The 22962-nt window shown below is 40.4% G+C and overlaps 2 protein-coding genes across 3 annotated transcripts in view; both read right to left on the reverse strand.

Annotated features, from left to right (window-relative positions):
- LOC109477988 overlaps positions 1–10289 on the reverse strand; it is a 13993-nt gene extending 3704 nt beyond the window's left edge. Inside the window, exons 1-14 of the mRNA XM_019779441.1 lie at positions 10262–10289; positions 9340–9492; positions 8821–9083; positions 7963–8140; positions 7310–7448; positions 7001–7085; positions 5670–5822; positions 5116–5359; positions 4440–4628; positions 3779–3988; positions 2974–3046; positions 2217–2362; positions 1612–1834; positions 191–425 (exon numbers count right to left, since the gene is read on the reverse strand). Coding sequence (XP_019635000.1) covers positions 191–425; positions 1612–1834; positions 2217–2362; positions 2974–3046; positions 3779–3988; positions 4440–4628; positions 5116–5359; positions 5670–5822; positions 7001–7085; positions 7310–7448; positions 7963–8140; positions 8821–9083; positions 9340–9492; positions 10262–10289 — 2319 coding nt within the window. The remainder of the gene's footprint in view (positions 1–190; positions 426–1611; positions 1835–2216; positions 2363–2973; positions 3047–3778; positions 3989–4439; positions 4629–5115; positions 5360–5669; positions 5823–7000; positions 7086–7309; positions 7449–7962; positions 8141–8820; positions 9084–9339; positions 9493–10261) is intronic.
- Positions 10290–14553: 4264 nt separating this feature from the next.
- The window catches only part of LOC109478103 (sushi, nidogen and EGF-like domain-containing protein 1), a 14420-nt gene continuing 6011 nt past the window's right edge, over positions 14554–22962 (reverse strand). For both annotated transcript variants that reach the window (XM_019779591.1, XM_019779590.1), the window contains exons 5-9: positions 21342–21479; positions 20449–20620; positions 20058–20232; positions 18887–19027; positions 14554–17600 (exon numbers count right to left, since the gene is read on the reverse strand). In XM_019779591.1, the coding sequence (XP_019635150.1) occupies positions 17456–17600; positions 18887–19027; positions 20058–20232; positions 20449–20620; positions 21342–21479 (771 nt within the window). In that variant the 3' untranslated portion in view covers positions 14554–17455. The remainder of the gene's footprint in view (positions 17601–18886; positions 19028–20057; positions 20233–20448; positions 20621–21341; positions 21480–22962) is intronic.

Raw genomic sequence — 22962 nt, forward strand, 5'->3', positions numbered from 1 at the left:
TGGATAGATAGAGTATATAAGATAGATACAAATATTGGCGAATAAAGAATAAATTTTAAAGAACGGTGGTCTTGAACTACAAACAAGTCAAGACATGAAAAAATACTTAAAAATATGACCATATATATATAGAGGGAGAGAGAGAGAGAGAGAGAGAGAGAGAGAGAGATATTGGGATCAAGCCAGGTACCGTGAAGACCCCAGGGCGCACGACCAGCCACGTCTTAGACTCATATGACACGTGCTGACTGCTGTCAAACCCAGAGAAACCGGGCGGAGACTCGTGCAGGACCCATTCCGTCGGTGTATTGGCGAATATCGGAATGAAAGCCAGCCAAAAGATAATGCGATTGTAATGCGATCGCGTGAAGAGCTTCAGTTCTTCGTCTGGGTTGAAGTGGTCCGGAAGGCAGTTTGTATGGCACCTGTGGCGATATGAATGGATGGATGAATAAGAAAATAAATGAATGCATGTATAAATGTAAAAATGTTTTATCACGACCGTGATCTATCATGTGGGGTCGTGTGGCGTAGCGGAAGCGTTCTCGACTCGGAACCAGAGGCCCCGGATTCGAGTCCTGACATGCACCGATCTTGTGCCCTTGGGAAAGGCACTTTACACGACTTTCCTCACTTCGTTTAGGTGAAAATGATATGAAATATATATATATATATATATATATATATATATATATATATATATATATATATATATATATATGTGTGTGTGTGTGTGTGTGTGTGTGTGTGTGTGTGTGTGTGTACACTTACGCCCGCCTGTCTAAATTAACGCTAAGGAGAAGTTAAGTCAAAAGGGCCGTCCAACACCCCTCGGGCTCAACTCCCCGTAGCGGTATTTTATATAGGCGGGCGAAGTGCTTTTGGCCACCAAAGGGAACCGGCTAACGGCCTGGTACTATTCTGTCTCCCAGGGTAGACAGTTTAAAGGTAAAAACTTTGTGCGTACACCAATGGTATAAATGTTCCGTTTGTAATAGAAGATGAAGACAACATATATAATTGGTTTATTTCAATTGAACAACTGGCAGCCCACAGGGCTGAATTGTGTGTTCGTACATATACATAGGAAGATAAAACACTTGCTCAGTATTATTGTCTGAAACCATGATTATCATATCCAATTAGTCAAGATCTATGGTAATAAAAAGTAAGGGCAGTAAAATCAGTAACAGTATTCTAGTCACAGTCACATGCATCTTAGCCCGACAGCAAGTAAAATCTAATACATAAATGATTAAGGGATTCTTCCACACGCTGTTGTTTAGCAAACTTCGAAAATTCTCAACAAAGACACGTCTTGCCACTTCCACCGAAGCAAATCACCCTTTCTTCCTCCATTCACCACCTCTTAGGAGGAAGTTCCATGCTGAAAGAGTCTTTCCAAGAACAACATCACTTTGGAATAAGCTACCTCATGATTGCTTCCCCTATGAGTATAACCTTAAACTCTTCAAGTCTAAGGTCAACAAACATCTGTCTACTCTGGCTGTTCTGTAACCCAAAACATTTTAAGTGGCTCCCATGAGCTTTATTTTGTGGTGACCGATGAAGTAAATTAAAAAAACTGCTTAAGAATGGGAATGAACATACTGCATATTGTACGCCGGCGTGTCGTCTCTGCCTGCCGTGTGAATGATGACCGATGTTTCGGCAGGAAGACGCCCCTCTGCCGTTACCACAACGCTGATCTTGAACTGAGCGTTCCGCTTCCGGTCGCCATGTGCTGCAAAGTGTAACCTTCCTCCGTCTGGATCGGTATCTCCCAATTCCGGACCAAGAAAGACATCGCAAGGCGACCGCCCATCGTAGTGTGCTTGATACGACAGAAAAAAAGGGGCATTATTAGCCTAATACTCTATTGTGTTCTTTTGAGGCTGTTTCTTCTCTATAGAGCGTTTTAACGTGGCGACATTGCTGTGTCTGACGCCATGTTGGTGTCCATATTAATATTATAAGTATGCCAGCATCTATACCTACTTCATTGTCGTCAGAGTGATTTAAAATTATATACATGTACATAACAAAAATATCATTACGGTTTGAGGGGAATCCATCCCTTCCTCGTTTTGGTGTAAGATCACGCACGTTCTCGCGAGAACACATTTAATTCAAAATGGCGGTTATATTTGTTACATATATATAGTTAATAGTGTGATGATGACGATGAATCCAGTAATAGGTATACTTATTCTTACCACAACTAGGAACCGGACAAGGTTCCGATCTCACGCTGGGGTCCATGGTGAAGCACCACGGGTGGCCATCTCCGGACGGGTCCCGGCATGGGTTTCCAGGCGCGACCCCGAGAAACAGATGGAGATGTGGGAATACAGAAAACCAACTGCCGAAGAAAATACTAGGCATCGTTGAAGGGGTTCATCAGCCACGTATAAATCACAGTTATACGAATATTCCTCGATCAGAGACGATTTGAAAAGGTAAGAAAGACGTTACCTACACATTTTCGACGCCCACTGTACACGTCTCATAAAGACGTACAGGGGCGTGGAAAATTTGGACGCAACGTCATGTGTTTTCTATCTGTAGTAGTAGTAGTAGTAGTAGTAGTAGTAGTAGTAGTAGTAGTAGTATAGTAGTATAGTAGTATAGTAGTAATAGTAGTAGCAGTAGCATAGATAAAAATTAAAACAAATTGGATTTCAACATTCTTAAAACTTGTAGGTAAACATTTATATACTATAGTTAACTACAGTCAGTATTAAAAAATTACAGTTATTTTAAAAGATAAAAGATTAGAATGGAGGTTATTTATTTATTTATTTCATCTTCTAAACACCTGTCTGGCCTCTTCAACAGTAAATTGCTGATTTCCAAGAGGGCCCAGGGACACATAAACATAAAGCAATTTGTATAAAAGTAAGTTATACAATCAAAAAAATAACATTACTGAGAAAAGTTAAGTAAGATCAGTATAACTGAAACAATACATACGTCTGACAGGTCCTCCCCAAAACTGTGTGGCTTATTGGTCCATGATAGTTCCCGTTTACATGACAGTCATCACCTATCAAAGACACATGGATGCATTATATTCAATATAGCAATTGTGCTACGGATAAAAATACATGTTTGTGTTTCCATATACAGTTCCTTCAGGTCTGCATATTAATGACTACAAATACATACTCCAGTCTACCAGATACCTTTGACCCAGTGTTGACGTCACACTTCAAAGAAGCTACGTGACAAGCTTCACTTGGTCAGTCTACTGAGGAAGACCAGAGTGACTGGTCGAAAGCTCTAGGTGGCAGAACTTTTTGTGTTGGACCTATATGATGATAATACTAAGTATACTCCAGTCATGGCCTGTGATGAGGGGGATGCAGGCAAAATTAGATGCATGCAAGACCATGACATTATAATTTGTAAACATTGTATACGTTGAATACAGTGGAAGACGAAACACATTTCATCTCAAATTGTCCCCTCTATAGCAATGAACGAAATGAACTCTTTGACGTAGCCCCCAAATTTTCACACATATACAAAACTACTATCCTCTTAACATCCGAAAACCCACAAAGTACAGAAAAAGTAGGAAAGTTGTCTTCCTCTGTCTTCAAAACGAAGTCAAACCCAGTAGTTTTTACTAGTAGTTTCTCAGTAGTTATCAGCAGTTCTATATGTACTAATTGACAGTTTTTTTATACCAAATATTTCTTCTGTTCCTGCAATTCGCCCTCGGGCATGAATTTGCAATAAAACTATTATGATAGTAGTAAGATCAGTGCCTTACGTATGGGCAGTTCGCAGATGAACTCATTTGCTCGACTGCAACTGAAGACGTCGACCCAACCACCAGGCGTTACTTGTGCGCATGCGTCAGCCGCGGGGGACGATGGGTACCCAGGTGCCCAACCAGACCACGTGAGGTTGCTGCCGTCCGAAAGCGTCCAGTTTCCATCGCCGTCAACGTCCATGATTCCGATGGTCCGAGTTCTGCTACCTTTGTGAGCAAACAAAACATTCACTTTAACCTTAACCTACATCAACCCACAGGATAGAGGCAAATGGCGGGCCATCAAGCCTCAGCAAGCACATCAATACGTTAGATCCTATAGAATAATTCAATTACATTCTCAGGGGAGACAGCCAATACAGTGTTCAATCTTAGAGACTACATGTTAGAGAATAGTTAAACCTTAAAGTTTGTTACCACTGATATATATTCTGCACGTAATTTGCCACATACATATATTCTGTACGTAGGATGAAGTCATCCATACATGTATTTAACTTTGTTAGATCTTTAGTTGTAGTCATACAAAAGTCCCTGTACTTTTTGTTGGGTCAGTAAATAATCTCTAATCTCTATCTAATCCTAGGAACACAAGGAACAACTTACATCAGACTGAATAGTAATATTGTGGAGGTATCAAAGAAAAAGACAACCCTACCCTCAACACAGTCGTTGAGGTGTAAAATCGCCGCCCACTCTTCTTCGTCGTTCGGAGTAGCCAGGTACCCGGCTTCCTTTGCACATTCGTACGCCGCGTCTGTAGCTGTTTGGGCGCCTGTGTACACTTTGTACCGAGAGCCGTTGTAGTTTAGGGTGGTGTTCAACACGATGTCAAAGCAGATGTAAGCTGTGAGATAACAGAGAATTGGATTTCAGACTTACTAGAAGTAAATGTCGAGAGGTTGTGTGATGCAGAACCAAGAGGTCCCGGGTTCAAATCCCGAAATGCCACCGATCTTGTACCCTTTGGGAAAGGCACTTTACACGACTTTCCTCACTTTATCACTCAAGTGAAAATTAGTATTGTCCTGTTCTGTATTTGTTTCTATGTGTGGGTCACAAGACCAGCCACAGCTGCCTGTCTCCTACGTGCATTGTATTGTTACAATGTCAATAAATCAAATCAAATCAAACATGTATGAATTCCTAGACCTCCTGAATTCTCCCATGTCTTTCACTATTTCCTGGTGCACCCCCCCCCCCCGCCAGATTTTGTTGTTCAATAAATTTCCACTTGTTGATGTCAAAATTAATCCTTTGGCATTGGCAATGGAGCATTGTCATATATTCAAAGCACTTCTGGTAAAGCAATCCATACAGGTAGAGGAACTCACGTGTCATGTCTGGAAGGTACTCGACGTCGCACCTCCAGTCGTGGAAACTAAAGTCGCTGTTGCTCAACAGACCTTCAGGGTCCGATGACTCAGCCTTGGCGTCCACCCAAAAATCGCCTCGCTCGACAGTCCTCTCTGCATTACCGAAAGAGACCACCAAGGGGAGCGGCAGAAACTCTACGTAGGTCTGGACAACTCCCACGCTGACGTGGTAGGTCTCTGGTACTTCCATGGTCACCTGAAGCTGGGGAATTCATTCAAGGCAAGTCCTTATGACTAACAGTGGAAATATATATATATATATATATATATATATATATATATATAATATATATATATATATANAGAGAGAGAGAGAGAGAAGAGAGAGAGAGAGGTGATGGTGTCCCAATTTGTATTTCAGTAGAATCATACCTGAAGCGATTTTCAACATGTAAAGATCTTTACACGAATCAGTTTCAGTTTGTTCTTGACCATTGAAATGCAGCCAATGGCACCAACATGGTAAACAGCACCTGCCTAGTCAATTGACATGGGAGCTACTGTTCTCCTACCTGTACCAAGAAGACCCCCAGCGGCATGCTTCCCGGTGGAAAGTAGAGGTTGGCTCGGTCAGGTTGGAGGCCTCTGTCCATCAGCACGTCATTGTTTGCCTCGTGGGTGGACGCGACTCTACCAGGCGCGATGACAGACCAGTCCAGCGTCACCTGCATCATTGAACGTGGGACTATTTATTAACGAGAGTCATTTTATTGTGAACTGCACTCTATATAATGATGAGAGAAAGATTCTCTTCAATTGTATACAAGATTATCACCCTAGTTTTAGATTTTTTAATAAAAAAGAAAAATTCACTTTCCTCATTAAACTAGATAATCCTCATACTATAAACTCCATCTGTTCATCTTACATTTACAATTGTCTTAAGAAGCGAGAAGAAGCAGAACCTGTAAATATGTAGTTTTACTATAGATATATTTTAGTCTACCATCGCTATTCACCATGACCTGTACTTAGTTCGCAACAAGCAAAAATGTACAATAAAGGTCTTTCATTCATTCATTTTTCACTGCCTTCAAAGAATGAGCAAAACCTCATAATAGCAAGCATAGTAGTAAAGTGTTTTCCAGTAAGTAGTTTTCTGTTCCCTATTACTGCATTGCACCGTATAGTATCTTTGACTCTGTAAAAGCAATTAGCCTTCGGGCATGATTTTGCAAATAAGACATATCATCCGTGAATAGTGTCATCGGGTTGGTAAGATAGTGAATTAAGAGACACTTCAGTCGGCCGTTCTGGGGACGGCATTCTAGAGTTGGGGGTCAGAGCTTCTAATGCGTGCGATCTACGTTTGATCAGAATATATGCAAGTTGCAAATAAGCCCCCCCCCCCAAAGGAACGCCTGTAAGGATGTTAGATGGAAGAAGAAATCGTGAACGCTGATCAGCTGCCGCCGTTTTGATGACGTACTGTTTTTTTTTTTTTTATTCCAACATGTAATCACCAGACGTGGTGACGACACACTCAAGTTTCTTCAACTTATATTAATGCCGCCACCAACACAGGGGACAAATACATTACAGGACAATACTCATTTACACCTGAGCTAAGTGAGGAAAGTCGTGTAAAGTGCCTTTCCCAAGGGCACAAGATCGGTGGCAATCAGGGCTCGAACCCGGGACTCTTACTTCCGAGTCGCGCACTCTTCCGCTACGCCACACGACCCCACATATTGTTACATTACATGTCAAGCATTATTATGTTACCTTAAAGACTGCATATGCCCTAAAGCGTACAGTTAACGCTGTATCTTTGAAACAATATGCTTCTAATATGAGGGGAAGCATTATCATCATGATTGTTGATAAAAACAACTACACCGACCTCAAATGCATTTTCACATTCATACGACACCAAAGAATGAAGGGTCACGTTGCCACTGCGAAGTACAGGAATAGGGTTGTCGATGCTGCAAAGATAAATACATCTCATTTATCTAGTCTCTTTAAAACTATATATACTGGGTAAAGTTTTTTTTTAATTTAAAAAAAAGCATAGAGATAGGCAAAATCATTGTTAGGAGGCCAGAGTAATAGAATAGAATAGAATAGAATAGAATAGAATAGAATAGAATAGAACAGAATAGAATAGAATGTTTTTATATTGACAGTATGTAACCATAGATACCGTTACCTGCGCACGCCCTCGTGAATGTCCACGGACACGTAGCACGGTTGTCCTGCTGCCGTGTTATTGGATACGACTTCTTCAGTGCCGCTGAAATCACAGTCGACGGGTAGTTGGCTCCTTGTACAATCAACTATTGCCAGATCTGCGATCGAAATGAAAGTAGAGATGTTTCTAGGACTTTAGATCTTCGGACTTAGGACCTACTTAGTCTCTAAGTAGGCCAGAGGAGTTGGCCGGCCATAGAGGGTCCAGTTTGCCTGCCTGTGCAGGCAAGCTGGACCCTCTATCCGGCCAACTTCTCTGGCCAATGATTTCCCCCTTTGCCGATTTCTACTATTTATTCAGCCTGCAAAGGAGTCTGGTAGAGACTAGGACCTACTAAAGACCTACGTAGGACCAACTTAAAACCTTAATGGACATACTCGAATTAGCATGAAAATATTGCTACTTGCCCTGCCTCTTTCGCACAGTTGTGGGGCAGCGGCGGCGACGGGGAGCGACGCGATTTCTGCCACCGAAGTAGTTTGCCGGGGAGAGAGGTTTTGTTGTAACTCCCTCGGCGGCAAAACCGTCCTTTCATGGCATAACTCGCGTCGCTCCCCGAAAAAAAATTAACGCCACCGCCCCACAAGTCTGCGAATGAGGTTACTACTTACCTTTGTGGCCATAGAAACACACGTTGTCCACGAAAGGATGCCACCCAGAGTGTGTTGCCAGCGTGACTTTCAAGTACCGCCCGGTTCCTCTGAATCCTCCGAAGATTTGCGGACTCTGCGAGTAGTCTATGACCGAATTCGACCCCGTAACTTGCACCCAGTCGTACGGCGATCCAACCTGTTATACATAAATTGTTTATAATATATAGTCCTATATATGATAGTCCTATCATGGAATGAAGCTGAGTTATAGAATTTCCTCATTAATCATGCAAATTACATCCATATCTGCGTATTTGCAAATTACATCAATATTTGCATAGTTGTAATATTATCATGTCAAGCATCACCTAAGCTACCTACATACCAAAAATGATGACGATCCATCAATCGGTTTTTTAGTTATCCTTCTTTAAACATTTTCTAACAAACGCCCCTGCAGGTTTAGAGCAAGAAGCTCAAACTCATATCATTTCATTCAAGAGTTATCTACCATGTAAATTTCGTGACCCTAGTATGTATAGGTCACAAGATATCAAAATAAATTAAACCGGAAGTTCTGCTGCAGTACCATAGTAAGTTGCCGGGGGGATTCTGCTGTAGTACCATAGCAAGTTGCCAGGGGGGGGGGCAAAATTTCGAGGTCTAATCAAGACCTACCCACCTACCTATCGTGTTCACAAATACACACACACACACACACACCAACGCCCCTGAAAACATAAACTTCTTGGCGAAGGTAAGGAGTATTGTCCTGCATTTGTCCTCTGTATTAGTGGCGACATAAATTAGTTGAAATAACTTGAGTGTTCCGTTAACATGTCTAGTCATGAGATGTTGGAAGAAAGTAAAACCAACCTCAGACATCAGGAGGGTGAAACGACCGACCCCGAGGAAGTAGTAGTATCCATTCGTGATGCTAATCTGGTAGATGTTGTGGCGAGTCTGCAGATCGACGACGATCCAGTGAGTTCCCCACAGTTGGAAGATGCCGAACAGTCCAGGGGCCCAGTACGTGCCTGGCGAACAGTCGAGGGCATTGATGGGGTGGTTTCTGGACGGTTGCCACCCGTAATCCTCCACCCATTCTTCAGGGATGTCAAGCCAATGGACTGGGTCATCTATGGAATGCATATATAACATACGAATTATGGCTAAATGATCATCATCATTAACGCCTTTCACGTTACAAAATAAATATTTTGTTTCCTATGTGTCATTATGTACAATTATTAATCGATGATATATATTTGGAAATATTTGTAACCGTGTGCGGCTGCTAATAATCCTATTGTTACTGGGCCAAGCAGTACGAAAGAAGAATAATAAATTTGAAAAAAATATATCCACATAAAAACGTAGAAAAGCAGGCCGTACCCCAACACATGGCCCGGGTGCCGTTCTCAGTCCGGGCGCACAGCGTGCAGGTCTTGTTATACCCTGCCCCCTCCCCGCACGTCAGGACACTGTCAGCGGCACTGCGACACGGCGAGTCTTCGGCTCTCACCAACAAGACTGCAGCCAGCAGCACTGGTGGAACAAAACAGGCATCAGTGCGTTAGAATACAAGTTATGTTGAGGTCATATTTTCAAACCGGGGCCCGACCGGGCAGTCTTATGGAAACGAAGAGAATTATATAAAAGACGTGTGGCGTAGCGGCAGACTGCTCGACTCGGAACCAGCAGGTCCAGGGTTCGAGTCCTGACATGCCACCGATCTTGTGCCCTTGGGAAAGGCACTTTACACGACTTTTCTCACTTCACTCAGGTAAAAAAATGCGTATTGTGTTGTCCCCTACGTTTGTGGCGGAATTAAAATAACTTGAGAAAACTTAAATGTGCCGTGACCACGTCTTGTGATGATATGTTGGAATATTTAAAAAAAGGAAAAAAAATAATGATGGAAAGAATCTGCGTGTATTATTGATAAAAATTGCTGATTTCTCCTTAATCAAAACAGCCCGGCCGGGCACCGGTTTGGAGATGTGACCTCAACATTGATTAAATCTTCGTTTTTCGCAGGGCCTAGGGCCAAAAGGCTCTATGTAGGATGTTTCATAATATACATATATAATATACGTATACTTTTGTGGTATTGTTTGGATTTCATATGTAGCTTCACTATAGTACTAATGTTACAAAGCCGAAATGAAGTGAAACGAATTAAAACGAAAAGCCATATACAATTTGGTAAAACGTACTAACTGTACATTTTATATAAAAGCATCACACTACGGAGAGAAAGGACAGGCAATAACATTTAAGGACGTGCAACTTATACAACAACGAGAAATCTTACCTGATGTTTTGATAAGCAACTTGATCATCCCGTCAAGACAATATGCATCAGCTGACGAGCAAGCACCTTGATCTCAACCTACGTATTTCTAGAAACAAACAGAGACATTCAAATTTGAATCGATAACGTAGCTAAACATATTTTTTTTCAAATATAGCTGATGATACAAAGATTGTTCACTGTAGTTAACTATAGCTAGATGTTATGTCATGTTGAACGTCAGACAATTTTGCCCTCATATACGTACGCGTTTCCAGACTGATCCACCAAGACAGCTGGGGTCCATATCTATTTCCTAAATTTTGTTTGAGTATTATAAATCAATAATTGTTGAGGTTGCGATTCCACAGCAAGTACATGAAAAAAAAACCAACACGGCAACACACTGCTTTCTATTGAAGTTATGACCCAAGTAGGCAGATTTCTGTATGGAGATCGGGAACAGTAAATTGACGAACACTGAAATGTTCGAGGGTAGGGCTCAATGTTTCCACATACAAACAGCACAAAATGACCTCTTAGGAATTGTGGTATCATGGATACGCATGTTTACCTACACCCATTCATGATCATCCGTGTGAATAATTCGTTATTTATGACAGCAATCAAACAAATGGTATCTTGACAAATGGTATCTTGACAAAAGAGCTGAAAGCATTGTTGCTTCACGAAAACATCGTGCGTCGACGGGGGGCGGTCTCTTTTACCTGACTTAGAATATGTACTTTTAAATTTTTGCAAAATTCTCCTCCATGTTCCGAAAGGATCTGTAAACGCCGCCGTAAGGGGTGAATTAGGAGTATTTCCCTTGTTCGTTGACAGTCAAACACAGTTGATTAAATATTGGTTAAGGTTAAATAATTTACCAAATGATAGGCTTGCTAAAAAAGCATACGACATTTCAGTGGAAGAAGACCATGACTGGGCTACTCACGTTCAGGACATTTTATGTAAACATGGGTTCCAAAATGTGTGGCTTAACCCCGCAGTTAATGCCAACCGTTTTGGAATCATATTTAAAGAGCGTCTGAAAGACACGTTTCTTTCTGGCTGGAGAGAACAACTTAGAAACACTAGTAAACTTCATACATATTCTAAAATCAAAAAGCATTTTGGCATGGAAGATTATCTCACATCAATTTATAATAAATCGTTCACAACTAGCATAACAAAATTGAGAATCAGCGCACATTGTCTTCAAATCGAAAAAGGTCGACACCACAACACACCAGCCACTCATAGACTGTGTCCCACATGTAATGAGAATATTGAAGATGAATTTCACTTTGTTATGACATGTCCCACCTATAGAAAAGAAAGAGATTCATTGTTACAGACTATTACCACTAAGACAAAATTCACCCAATCTAATACACAGTACGATACATTCTATGAATTATTGTCATTTCCTACTACCATATCTGCTTACGTAGGTCAATTTCTGTACACCTTATTTCATAAGCGAGACCAAATCATCAATTCATGAACATATTGTGACTCATATACTGTATAGATAGTAGTTTGTAGTAAGAAATGTAATAAGATAGTTTAGTTTTGTAGTATTGTTGTATTACTGCCACACATTGTACCATGTACGATTGTCGAGCAATAAAGTTCATTCATTCATTCTTTTGAGGTGAACTGTCATTTGTTGTAAGGGAAAGGGTCTTATTGTCTCCAACTCGTGACGTCCCTTCCCAATCTAAAAAGAATTATCACCATAAAAAAATTTACACTTTATAATAATATACTTTTCAACGGCTTCATATCTTAGGATATTGAGATTTTCTTCCTTTCAAGTCTCTGACATTGCTTACGTTATAAAAAAGAAAATCTAAATGTCCTATATCCTACCAACCTGTTGAAACCATTTTCGAATTTTGTTGAAAAACGCTCCTCACTAACAAATGACGCAATTCTTGCATAAAAGATTTGCAACAGACTGCTACATTGTTAAAGTTTGTTTGCTACACATAAATACATGCAAAGCCAACAAGGCGTCTTAAACCGTTTTCCATACGACAGCGCCGACCATAACTTTGACGAATTTTCTCTTTCCACGATCACCATAAAATGCGTGACATGCAAAACGTGACATACATATCATAACTTAAAAAGTTTTTCTACATGTTAGCAATAATTCAGTCATTCGAAACAGACGAATTTGTTCTCTCACCAATTCCGGCATCTTTCTGCTGTAAATGATCAGCCTTTATGGTGTTCTCGGCGGTGATGAAATTGTATTCTTCTTGGTATAGCGGTGTATCACACCATTAGGTAGGATATCCTTGATACCAAGGACATTATATACATTCATTGATGCTCACTGAAGTAAATAATTTGAAATAGCTGTAATTATACCAATGAAAGAACTCAATCACCTTCCGCGTGCTTGTGTACAAAGCATATTTCGTGTGGCACATTCATAACCTTAATGTTAGAGTAGCCTGGATACCAAGGACATTTTATACGTCATTCTTTGATACTCACTGAGGTATACAATTTAAAATAGCTGTAATCATACTACTGGTACCTGGTAGTGTAATAAAAAAAAGAGATATGCGATCCACACACTTGTGTACAAGGCGCCTATGCCTTAGTCATAACACCATTGTGTAGAATATCCTTGATACCAAGAACATTCTATACATTTATTGATGTTCACAAAGATAAATGATTTGAAATAACTGTAATAATACCAATGGTAGTGCAATAAAAGAACAGAATATAAAAATTGCTCTGTTGTGTATAAAGTTTGTTAGGACACTTAAGAGGTCAGAGTATAGCGACTATGGCTACCCTAGAGAATATCCTTGAAAACAAGGACATTTTATACGTCATTCATTGAAACTCACTGAGGTAAAAAATTTGAAATACCTGCAATCATACTAATGGTTGTGTGATAAAAGACTAGAATCACTCTCCACGCCCTGCTTTGTATTGTAGGGTGGAGGAACGCAATACTTTCTGTCACGCATTCATGATACCAAGGACAGTGTGTCCTTGATAATACCAGTGTTTTGATCGTTTGGTGTGCTGTAAGAGAAGAAAAGGTTTTTAAAGAACATGTACACATGTAAATATGTGTCCTCCTGGATGTCATATTGGGCAACGCTAAAAAGAGGAATCAAGGAATCTACGGAAAGAACGCAAAGTTCAGACGCGCAGCGCAGGAAAAGCACGCATCGAAGGCACAAAATTTCAAGTCGGAAAGTAGGTGTGGTCTCGAACTCATCAACCAAAGATTTCTCTGCATTTGTTTCTTTTGCAGTATTAGTACACGATTCGCCTAATCTTTCATCCTGAAGCCATTAGAAAGCATGCCTTCAAGTTCCAGAGTCATCAACCAAGGATTGAGTTGCTTAAAATCCCATTGTTTCCTAGAACTATAATCGCTGTCATAGACTACTGTAGCCTGGGCATAATCTCTACTTAGCTGTAAACAATGTATAGGTTTAGATGGGCTGAGGCTAGGTGTAAGAAGTTGTCTGTTCCTAATCATTATTTGTTTAGTCAGAACATAAAAAGAATCCGCAGATAACGCATACCAAAATACGTTAGGGTAGCATAATAAGTGCCCTGTGACATTCCTGTATTTGCTGCATGTGTGAACCTTAGTTTGGGACGAAGGCACAGAAAATATTGGGGAGGAAAATGATGGAAATTTTAATGTGCCCTCTGATTGTTTCTATACACAACAGTCTCAGTGCCACTTTAAACCAGTCTGCATCAGAGGGGTGTATAGTCCATCGCTCAGAATACAAAGTACAGTGTAGCCTGGTAGCTAGACCATCGTGGGCTCGCCTGTATCTCTACGGTACTTAGAGTACTGCCCGCCCGCCCAGGGCCATTAGAGCACGCCGGCGTTTTTTACGGTCACTAAACAGATCAGGAAGCTGACTGAAAAGATCGATTGCCAGAGAAAAGGCCTGTGCTGAACTGGGCCCGAAGCCGGCTAGTAGAGAATGGTTACTAGACTAAGTAAACGTACTAAGTGTGAGTTGTTCATAAGACAAAACTTTACCAATAAGGGAACTATTAAGTCATCTTTGCCTACCCTTGTACTAGTGCCCTAACCCTACTCTGAAGAACGGATGTCAACACCGGTACCATTAGGTGGAATATAGGTTGCCCATGGTACGCAAAACGTTATAAGTTTGTTTTAAAATGATATCCATAATTTCATATTGTGTATTTTCCTTTCATCTGGTGGTGTGCTAGCTTGCCTGTAAACTCAAAACTGTGCCTGACTATTTTACAAGTTAACTATGTTTACAATGAAGACAATGAAGTTTTTTTATAACATCTATTGTCAAAGGCTGAAACAAAGAAATGAAATGACAATAGAGGTAACTACTTTGCTATAAGAAAAATAAGATGATATGTCACACTTAAAGAATCAAAGATGTCTGTTAGAGCAAGCTTTTCTCTAAGTCCACTGCAAGGTTTTGGTGTTTCCTTCTCGATCATATTCCTCTTTTCGTTGCATCATTTCTTCTTCTTCTTTTTTTTAATTCTTAATTAAGACATCTTTGCCCAATCCGTGTATACAAATTGCATCAGTTGTAATGTTTGTTAATACCGTTTCCTGTATCTTGTACTGGTGATAGCTTTATCCAGAATACTGATACCTAAATGCATTTGTGTTTTTCTGCTGACAGACCTAGAAGTGTACAATTGCTCTGAGATCTAATTGTGTTGTTTGTTTGTTTGTTTCTTTGTTTGGGGAGTGACATAATCAAGAGGATAGAATTATAGGAATTTACTTTAAAAAAGAGAACAATATCACATGCTGGATTGATACAAAGGATAAGAGATGACTTAACACGTGAACACATATTATTCATTTTTTTGCCAAAATTTACAATAAATTTATACTCTTTTTCCTCCGCAGGGCCAACTTTACAGAATGACAATTTTTAAAAGTTGAAAAAGTACAGATATTTTCGGGACAATTTGAAACATTTTTTTTTTAATTTTGAATTGGGAGAAAAATTCCATCGGAACCAGTATGTGATATTGTTATTAATTAAGGTAAATAGATTAAGGTTTAATACGTTCGTATACGTTCCTATATATCATAATTATATATAATTGTTATACGGTAAGGCTGTCGCTATTATGACATATCAAACAGCAGATGCAGACCTAAACAATGTTGAAGTTTTTTTTTTTTATAGTTATGCCTTCGTTCTGGGTTGGTTCTTTATAATTAGGTAACATTAACTGAATTTCTTGTTTTTTATTTAGTGGGGAACATAAAACACTTAAGGGTCAAATGCAAACAATAGTATTCGATTCCACATTGACATTTTAACAATTTTGAGAAACCAAGTCTTCTCTCCTGAACTTCAATTAATTACATTTTTGACAAAATGTACATTTTGTTAATCTGTTAATCATAAAATGCTTTGCTGGGTGGTTTAGATAGGATGTTTTCCAAAATTTCCAACACGGTAACTGATGGCATGAATACTGGACAGTTAAATGATTGTAATTTGCGTTGTTTGTTGCCAATCTTGGACGAAAGCGAAATGAAACAAATCAGAGAACCAAGATATTGAATAGGTGACAGCTTTGAACCCACATCTGCCATTTAACATCTAAATGTTTTAACATAACACATACCATGTTAGGTGAATTAATGTTCTGTTGCTTACTATTTTGTGAAACGTACGATTATTCCATTATATATTATTCCATTATATAATGTATTGAATAATGACGTTAATTACTTAATTAGTACACTAGCATGAATAGACATGATTTTACTATAATCCACCATCACACCTTAAAAACAGAATGTTTTTCTATGGTATTGATATCATGTCCACCAAACCCTGACAAATTGTTGTTTCCAATACACTCTACCCGATGTAACTATGGTGCAATAAACTTTGACTTGATTTGACTATAATACACCAACACACCTTAAAAACAGAAAGTTTTTTAAATTAATAACACAACCACAAAAACTTGTGCCCACCTTAATACTTATACTAAAGTAATTTCACGGAGTTCATGTTGAAAAGCAGGTTGAACTTGAAAAAATAAATGAGGGGGTTTGTAATTTGTAGAAAAAAAGGACAACAGCAAATTTTAGGAAAAAAGGTCGTGAGCAATTATTATACTTTGATTGAACGTTTGCTATTGTGCCCATAAAAATCAAGTAGATGTGGTAAATAGGCTGCCAGTACTGTGTTTGACTTAGTGAATCTAAAAACTTATCTCTCATCCCATATTACTGTTAAAATAGTTAGTATTAGAGGTTAAGCACATATTTAAGAGTAATATTTTTAAAGGTATATAATTATATAAGGGTATATTTAAGCATATAGTTGACCCACCCAGAAGACTGAATGGCTTGGCCATGAGTTTTTGAAAAAGATTGGGTGACGTAAGGGTACCTAAAACAGAGCTGATGTGATAAGGAATAAAGACAGACCCAAAACCACCTGGAGAAGAACTGTGTCAGATGACCTGGCGTCTATGGGACTGTCCTGGCGACCAGTAAAGAAGGTGGCCGAGGACAGACCCAGATGGAAAGGAAAAGTCTCGACCTTATTTCTTGCAAGGGATGAAGAGTCATCAGTAAAAGGACCTACCCGAGGTGTATATGCTATTAAATACCTTATCAGTTGCTATAACCACCAAATAAACCCACCCAGCGAGTGTAGAAGGCCTGCACAGGAGGCAAAACATTGGACTCCCCATCTAAAAACTTAACTCATTTTAGCATTCTGCTCACAAGGCTATGTTTTACACCGATACTTTGAAACGGAATAGTTGTCAGCAATGGTTTTGTCATCAGACTTGTCAAGTTGTTTTCTAACGCGTCAGTAAACTGGGACTTAACCAAATTTCTGTCTAACTCCTTCAGCCATGTTTAAGGAAAATTAAGTCCCGATTTACTTAGATTGCGTTGGTAGAAGTCATTATGAAACAAGTTTGAACTGCAATTTCCAACACAAGAAGTTGGACTCACCCAACTGACCTTTGTACAACCTACGATCCACTGCTCACGGAGTCACTTGTGTTATCTGCGTGACGTCACGGAAGCGGTGGATTGCCCATTCCTTGACAAACACTGAACTTGTACAGTCAAAACTTTCGGTAAGTTTACTTTCTTGTGTTGGAAATTGCAGTTCAAACTTGTTTCATAACCTACAAGGCTGTTGACAAATTCTGAGATGTTTAAGAGCCAGGGGTACATTCGGGTTCCTCCGGTTCCTCTCCGGGCTTTGCGCAGAAGAAAGCATTCCTCTCATTTCCGAGCACGCACTCCTGGATGACCCACTGCCAACCGAAAGCCTTTTTCATGTGGACACAGTTCCGGGTCCTGCAAACACACCAAGCGAAAATACTCGTTGTCAGAATGAAGTTCAGACACTTTTGCTCACAGTGGCAAAAACTGAAGTACAGAATGAATTTGTGTGAGTGCAATTGTTGTGTATGGGTAGGGGAGAGGGAGAGAGAGAAATGAGTAGAGGGGGAGATTTGCGTGTGTGAGGATGTATATGTGTGTGTGTGTGTGTGTGTGTGTGTGTGTGTGTGTGTGTGTGTGTGTGTGTGTGTGTGTGTGTGTGTGTGTGTGTGTGTGTTTGTGTGTGTTTGTGTGTGTGTGTGTGTGTGTTTGTGACTGTTTATGTGTGTGTGTGTCTGTGTGTGTGTTTGTGTGTGTGTGTGACTGTGTGTGCGTGTGACTGTGTGTGTGTGCTTGTGTGTCTGCGTGTGTGTGTGTGTGTGTATGTGTGTGTACACGTGTGTGTGTGTGTCTGTGTTTGTGTGACTGTGTGTGTGTGTGTGTACATGTGTGTGTGTGTGTGTGTGTGTTGTGTGTGTGTGTGTGTGTGTGTGTGTGTGTGTGTGTGCGCGCGTGCGTGTGTGTGTGTGTGTGTGTGTTTGAAGATATGGCATTCAGAAATTCAGATATTGTATGTAAAATGCAATTCAATTACTCAATTACTGACAAATTACAACCAGACGGGTTCTAGATTTTACCATACATTCCTTCCTTCCTTCCTTCATTTATTCATTCATTCATAAAGTTTGTGTGTCGTTTCCTCACCCGTCGTTAAAATCCATAGCGCCCTCATCCCAGTTGGAGTAGCCACTTTGGTCATTCATTCATTCATTCATTCATTCATTCATTCATTCATTCATTCATTCATTCATTCATTCATTCATTCATTCATTCATTCATAAAGTTTGTGTGTCGTTTCCTCACCCGTCGTTATAGGTCATAGCGCCCGAAGCCCAGTTGGAGTAGCCGGTTGTGTCATTCATCTTCATTCATTCATTCATTCATTCATTCATTCATTCATTCATTCATTCATTCATTCATTCATTCATTCATTCATTCATTCATTCATTCATTCATTCATTCATTCATTCATTCATTCATTCATTCATTCATTCATTCATAAAAGTTTCGTGTTGTCGTTTCCTCACCGTCGTTAAAATCCATAGCGCCCTCAGCTCAGTTGGAGTAGCCACTTTGGTCATTCATTCATTCATTCATTCATTCATTCATTCATTCATTCATTCATTCATTCATTCATTCATTCATTCATTCATTCATTCATTCATTCAGTCATTCTATAAGTTTGTGTGTCGTTTCCTCACCCGTCGTTATAGGCCATAGCGCCCGAAGCCCAGTTGGAGTAGCCACTTGAGTCATACGGGGTGCCGTCGTCCCACACAAACGTGCCTTCGGTTCCTTCGTCCGTCAGGCCAATCCACACACCGCGTCCAGTGTAAGTACGGCTGTGATCAATGATAACAAAAGAAGAAATGCCCCCGTAAATAATTTCATCAGGTTGGTAAACGACTGAAAAGCAAAGTTCTTTCTATCACAACCATTTATTTTCAAGCCAACGTTTTGATGACCTTCTGTCATCTTCATCAGGGCAATACTGACTGGTTTACTGTGCACTGACACTAGATGTTGCTTGGTGCATAGTGCACTAAAGTTGTTACCTAGTTCATAGTGCACTTGAGCTAGTTTTGTCTGTTTACAATGCGTTCCGGAACGTAGTGTAACTGTGACATACATACTAGGTATTGTTACATCCGGTCAGTATTGCCCTGATGAAGTATTGCCCTGATGAAGATGACAGAAGGTCATCGAAACGTTGGCTTGAAAATAAATGGTTGTGATAGAAATAACTTTGCTATTCAAAATAAGAAATTTAAATTTAAAAATTTAAATAAGTTTTTTTTGTCTCAGCTACCACCACCAACGTTGGTGGTGGTAGAAGGCACAAAAAACGGACCATATATAAAAAGCAAACCAGGCGACCAACCAGGCGAACTCATAGAACCTGTAGAATTTTGGTAGACCCATACCAACTAGTAATCGTATTATTGTACCTGCTACGATTGTTATGCAATAAACTTGACTTAGCATAATCGGCAGGAAGATTCTGCGCATCAGCTGGACAGACCACCGCACAAATGACTCTGTGTTAGAACAGCTGAAGTTGAAAGAACACTTTTTAACACCATAAAAAGGCGGAAACTCCAGTACTTTGGTCATGCCACACGAGCAGGGAACATCACCACCCACATACTGCAAGAGGTGATCAACGGGAGGAGGAGCCGTGGAAGACCACGCCGGAGGTGGGGCGACAATGTCCTTGACTGGATGGGCATGCCACTGGCTGTGTGCTCTCACAGGGCCAGAGACAGGAGAGAGTGGAGGAGGCTGATACTGGATGCCACCACGATAGTCCCCGACCCTCAGACATGAGAATGGGACCAGGTAAAGGTAAAGGTAAAAAGGATGTCTCCTTACCGGAGGTACTTAGAGAGTTTTCCGGCCAGAAACTCGTTGTCCTCCTGGCTGCGGATGTTCCAGATTGTCGCCCCCATTCCCTCACATGTCGATTTTGCAGTGGGATAATCCTGGGGCTTGTGGTACAGCTTGAGGCAGGTGTCTCCACGCAAACGCCACTCCGAGGAGGGGCAGGCTACAATGTCGATGAGGAAAAAAAAAGGTTTGTTAGAAACAGAACACTAAGAATCCTTTCAAATCATGGTGATAATTTAATTTGGGCTATTTTGTTGTCACTTTGTCACACACGCAAATACACACAGACACACACACACACAGAGAGAGAGAGAGAGAGAGAGAGAGAGAGAGAGACATACACACACACACTCCAACAAGGCAGGAGATATCGTACCTAATTCTGGGCCGTCTCCGACCAGAGCCAGGTCAGTCCTCTGGTACCAACGCCCGGCAGGTCCCGGTGTCTCCGGACCCGGATCAACCCATCCGGGCAGGTTGTACAGATTAGTGGTCCTGGAGTACGGGTGAAGGGAGTAGTGGATCCCATTTCCTCCGTTGATCCCAACCTATTAACAAGAGAATATGTCCGACTACTGAAACCAAACTCCAACTCACAAAAAAGGCGCAGAATGTCTCAATTGGTAACAACTAGCAAAGTATTGGACTGTAATTAGTGTATTTAAGGAATCATGTTATTTTTGCTCCGTACTGTTAACTTTGTATGTCTTTGTTCGTTTCTCTTCAATGTGTAGACCACAGGAGAACAGCCTCTTATGAGGCTAATTGTAGGTCTAAATAAAACTATAATGAATAAATAAGCTGATCATCATTCGGGAACCTAGAAGTGCCCTAAGTTAGATAGAGCACGGTGTGAGGCTGAATACTTGGGTATATAACTGTCGGTGGGCGGGGCCACTGCACGAAAAGTTGGATTTACCAAAGGTTGTAAATTCAGGTAATGTTTACTATGTACACAGTATCTTTACAATAGTAGTAAATAACGATCAAGTGCAGTAATTTACTTTACAACCCTTGTTAAGTCCGGTATTGCCGTACTTGACCTTTATTTACTGCCATTGTAAAGTTCAGAAGTGTTTATTTAAAAAACAAAGTAAACATTACCGAACTATACTGGTATTGGTAAATCTAAGTTTTCGTGCAGTGGGCAGTTCTATATCCAAGTATCCCATTCAGCCTCAAAATATGCTCTATCAATTACATGTACTTGCAACACTTGTGTGCATACCAATAAACAAACAAACAAACAAACAAACAATAAACAAATACCTGTGCAGGGTTCGGTCCAGTACCGGTAGTTCCATCTCCGTCGTTGGTTCTCCCTTGTAAGAATTCGATCCGGTCGTAGTTAAACAGGGTGAAGGACTTGCAGCCATCCGTGATCAGCACCAGTTGAAACGTGTTTCTCTAGAGATGTAAGAAACAGATGTATGATTGTGTGAATGAGACTTCTTAGCATACATTTATCATTTATATCACTCACATCCATTGTCATGATCTATCTAGGCCACGTTTCAATGTCCATTCTTTTTTTTTTATTCCAACATGTAATCACCAGATGTGGTGACGGCACAGTCAAGTTTTTTCGACATATATTAATGCCGCCACCAACACAGGGGACAAATACATGACGGGACAAAGCGCCTTTCGTGTAAAGCGCCTTTCCCACGGACACAAGATCGGTGGCATGTCAGGACTCGAACCCGGGACCTCAAGGTTCCGAGTCGCGCACTCTGCCGCTACACCACACGACCCCATTTTTTGGAGGTGGCCATACAATCTCAATCGGTTAAATATGGGTCAATTTTAAAGCAAGTCATTTATAGCAGCAGCAGCAACATAGTCACGCGGCAACAGGGAAAATATATGACAGTCACTTCGGTGAATGACTAAAGGGTTCTTTTATTTACGATGGAACCTGACGGCTGTAAACCGCACTCGCCCTTGTATCCCATGTCGCACTTTAAAACAAGAGTTCCACGATCTCATACCTTCGCCAAATGATGTTAACCCTTGCGGGTGACGAATTATACAATTGTAATCATTGATTTTGTAAATAAGAGCCTCATTTGCATGGATTATATCAGTTGATCATATTCTCCATCCAATGACGGCCTTATCACAACAAAAAGGCTATTATAGCACTTCCTCATAAATTATGCAAATGGGGTCATGATTTGAATAAATTATGTTTATTGATGTTCACCTTCACTTAACTTCCAAATATGGCAAGTATGAAATTCGGGGTGCAGCAGTTACAACTATGGAATTACAAGAATTTGCCATTAATTATGCAAATTAGGTCCTCATTTACATAATCTATATCCTCAGATGTTTTCTCGTTCTCAAGTAGATGTCACAAGTGTTTCATAGTTCTATTATTGAACAAAGCAGATTTATAGAATTTCCTCATTAATTATGCAAATTAAGTCCTGATTTGCATAATTGCCATCTGATTATGTCAAGCATCACTTCAACTACCTACATACCAAAAATCACGACAATACGTCAACCAGTTCTTGAGTTATCGTCCTTCGAATTTTTTTCAACAAATGCTCCTGCAGTTCCAGGACAAGGCGCTAGGGGAACCAAACTCATGTCACTTCTTCTCTATCACAAGAGCTATTTGCCATCCAAAATTCGTGACCCTAGCATGTCCAGATCACGAGATATCAAAACCGGAAGTTCAGCTGCAGTACCTAGGAAAGCCGCCAGGGGGCCCAAAATCTAATCATTTCTAGGTCTCATGAAGACCTACCCACCTACCAAGTTTCATTCCAATCCATCCACTGCTTCTTGAGTTATCTTGCTAAACCACACACACAAACACACACACACACAGACAAACGCTACTGAAAAACATAACCTTCTTGGCGAAGGTAAAAAAAGA

Source organism: Branchiostoma belcheri, unplaced genomic scaffold (genome assembly GCF_001625305.1).
Source record: "Branchiostoma belcheri isolate BF01 breed outbred unplaced genomic scaffold, Haploidv18h27 scaffold42, whole genome shotgun sequence".
NCBI classification, from domain to species: domain Eukaryota; kingdom Metazoa; phylum Chordata; class Leptocardii; order Amphioxiformes; family Branchiostomatidae; genus Branchiostoma; species Branchiostoma belcheri.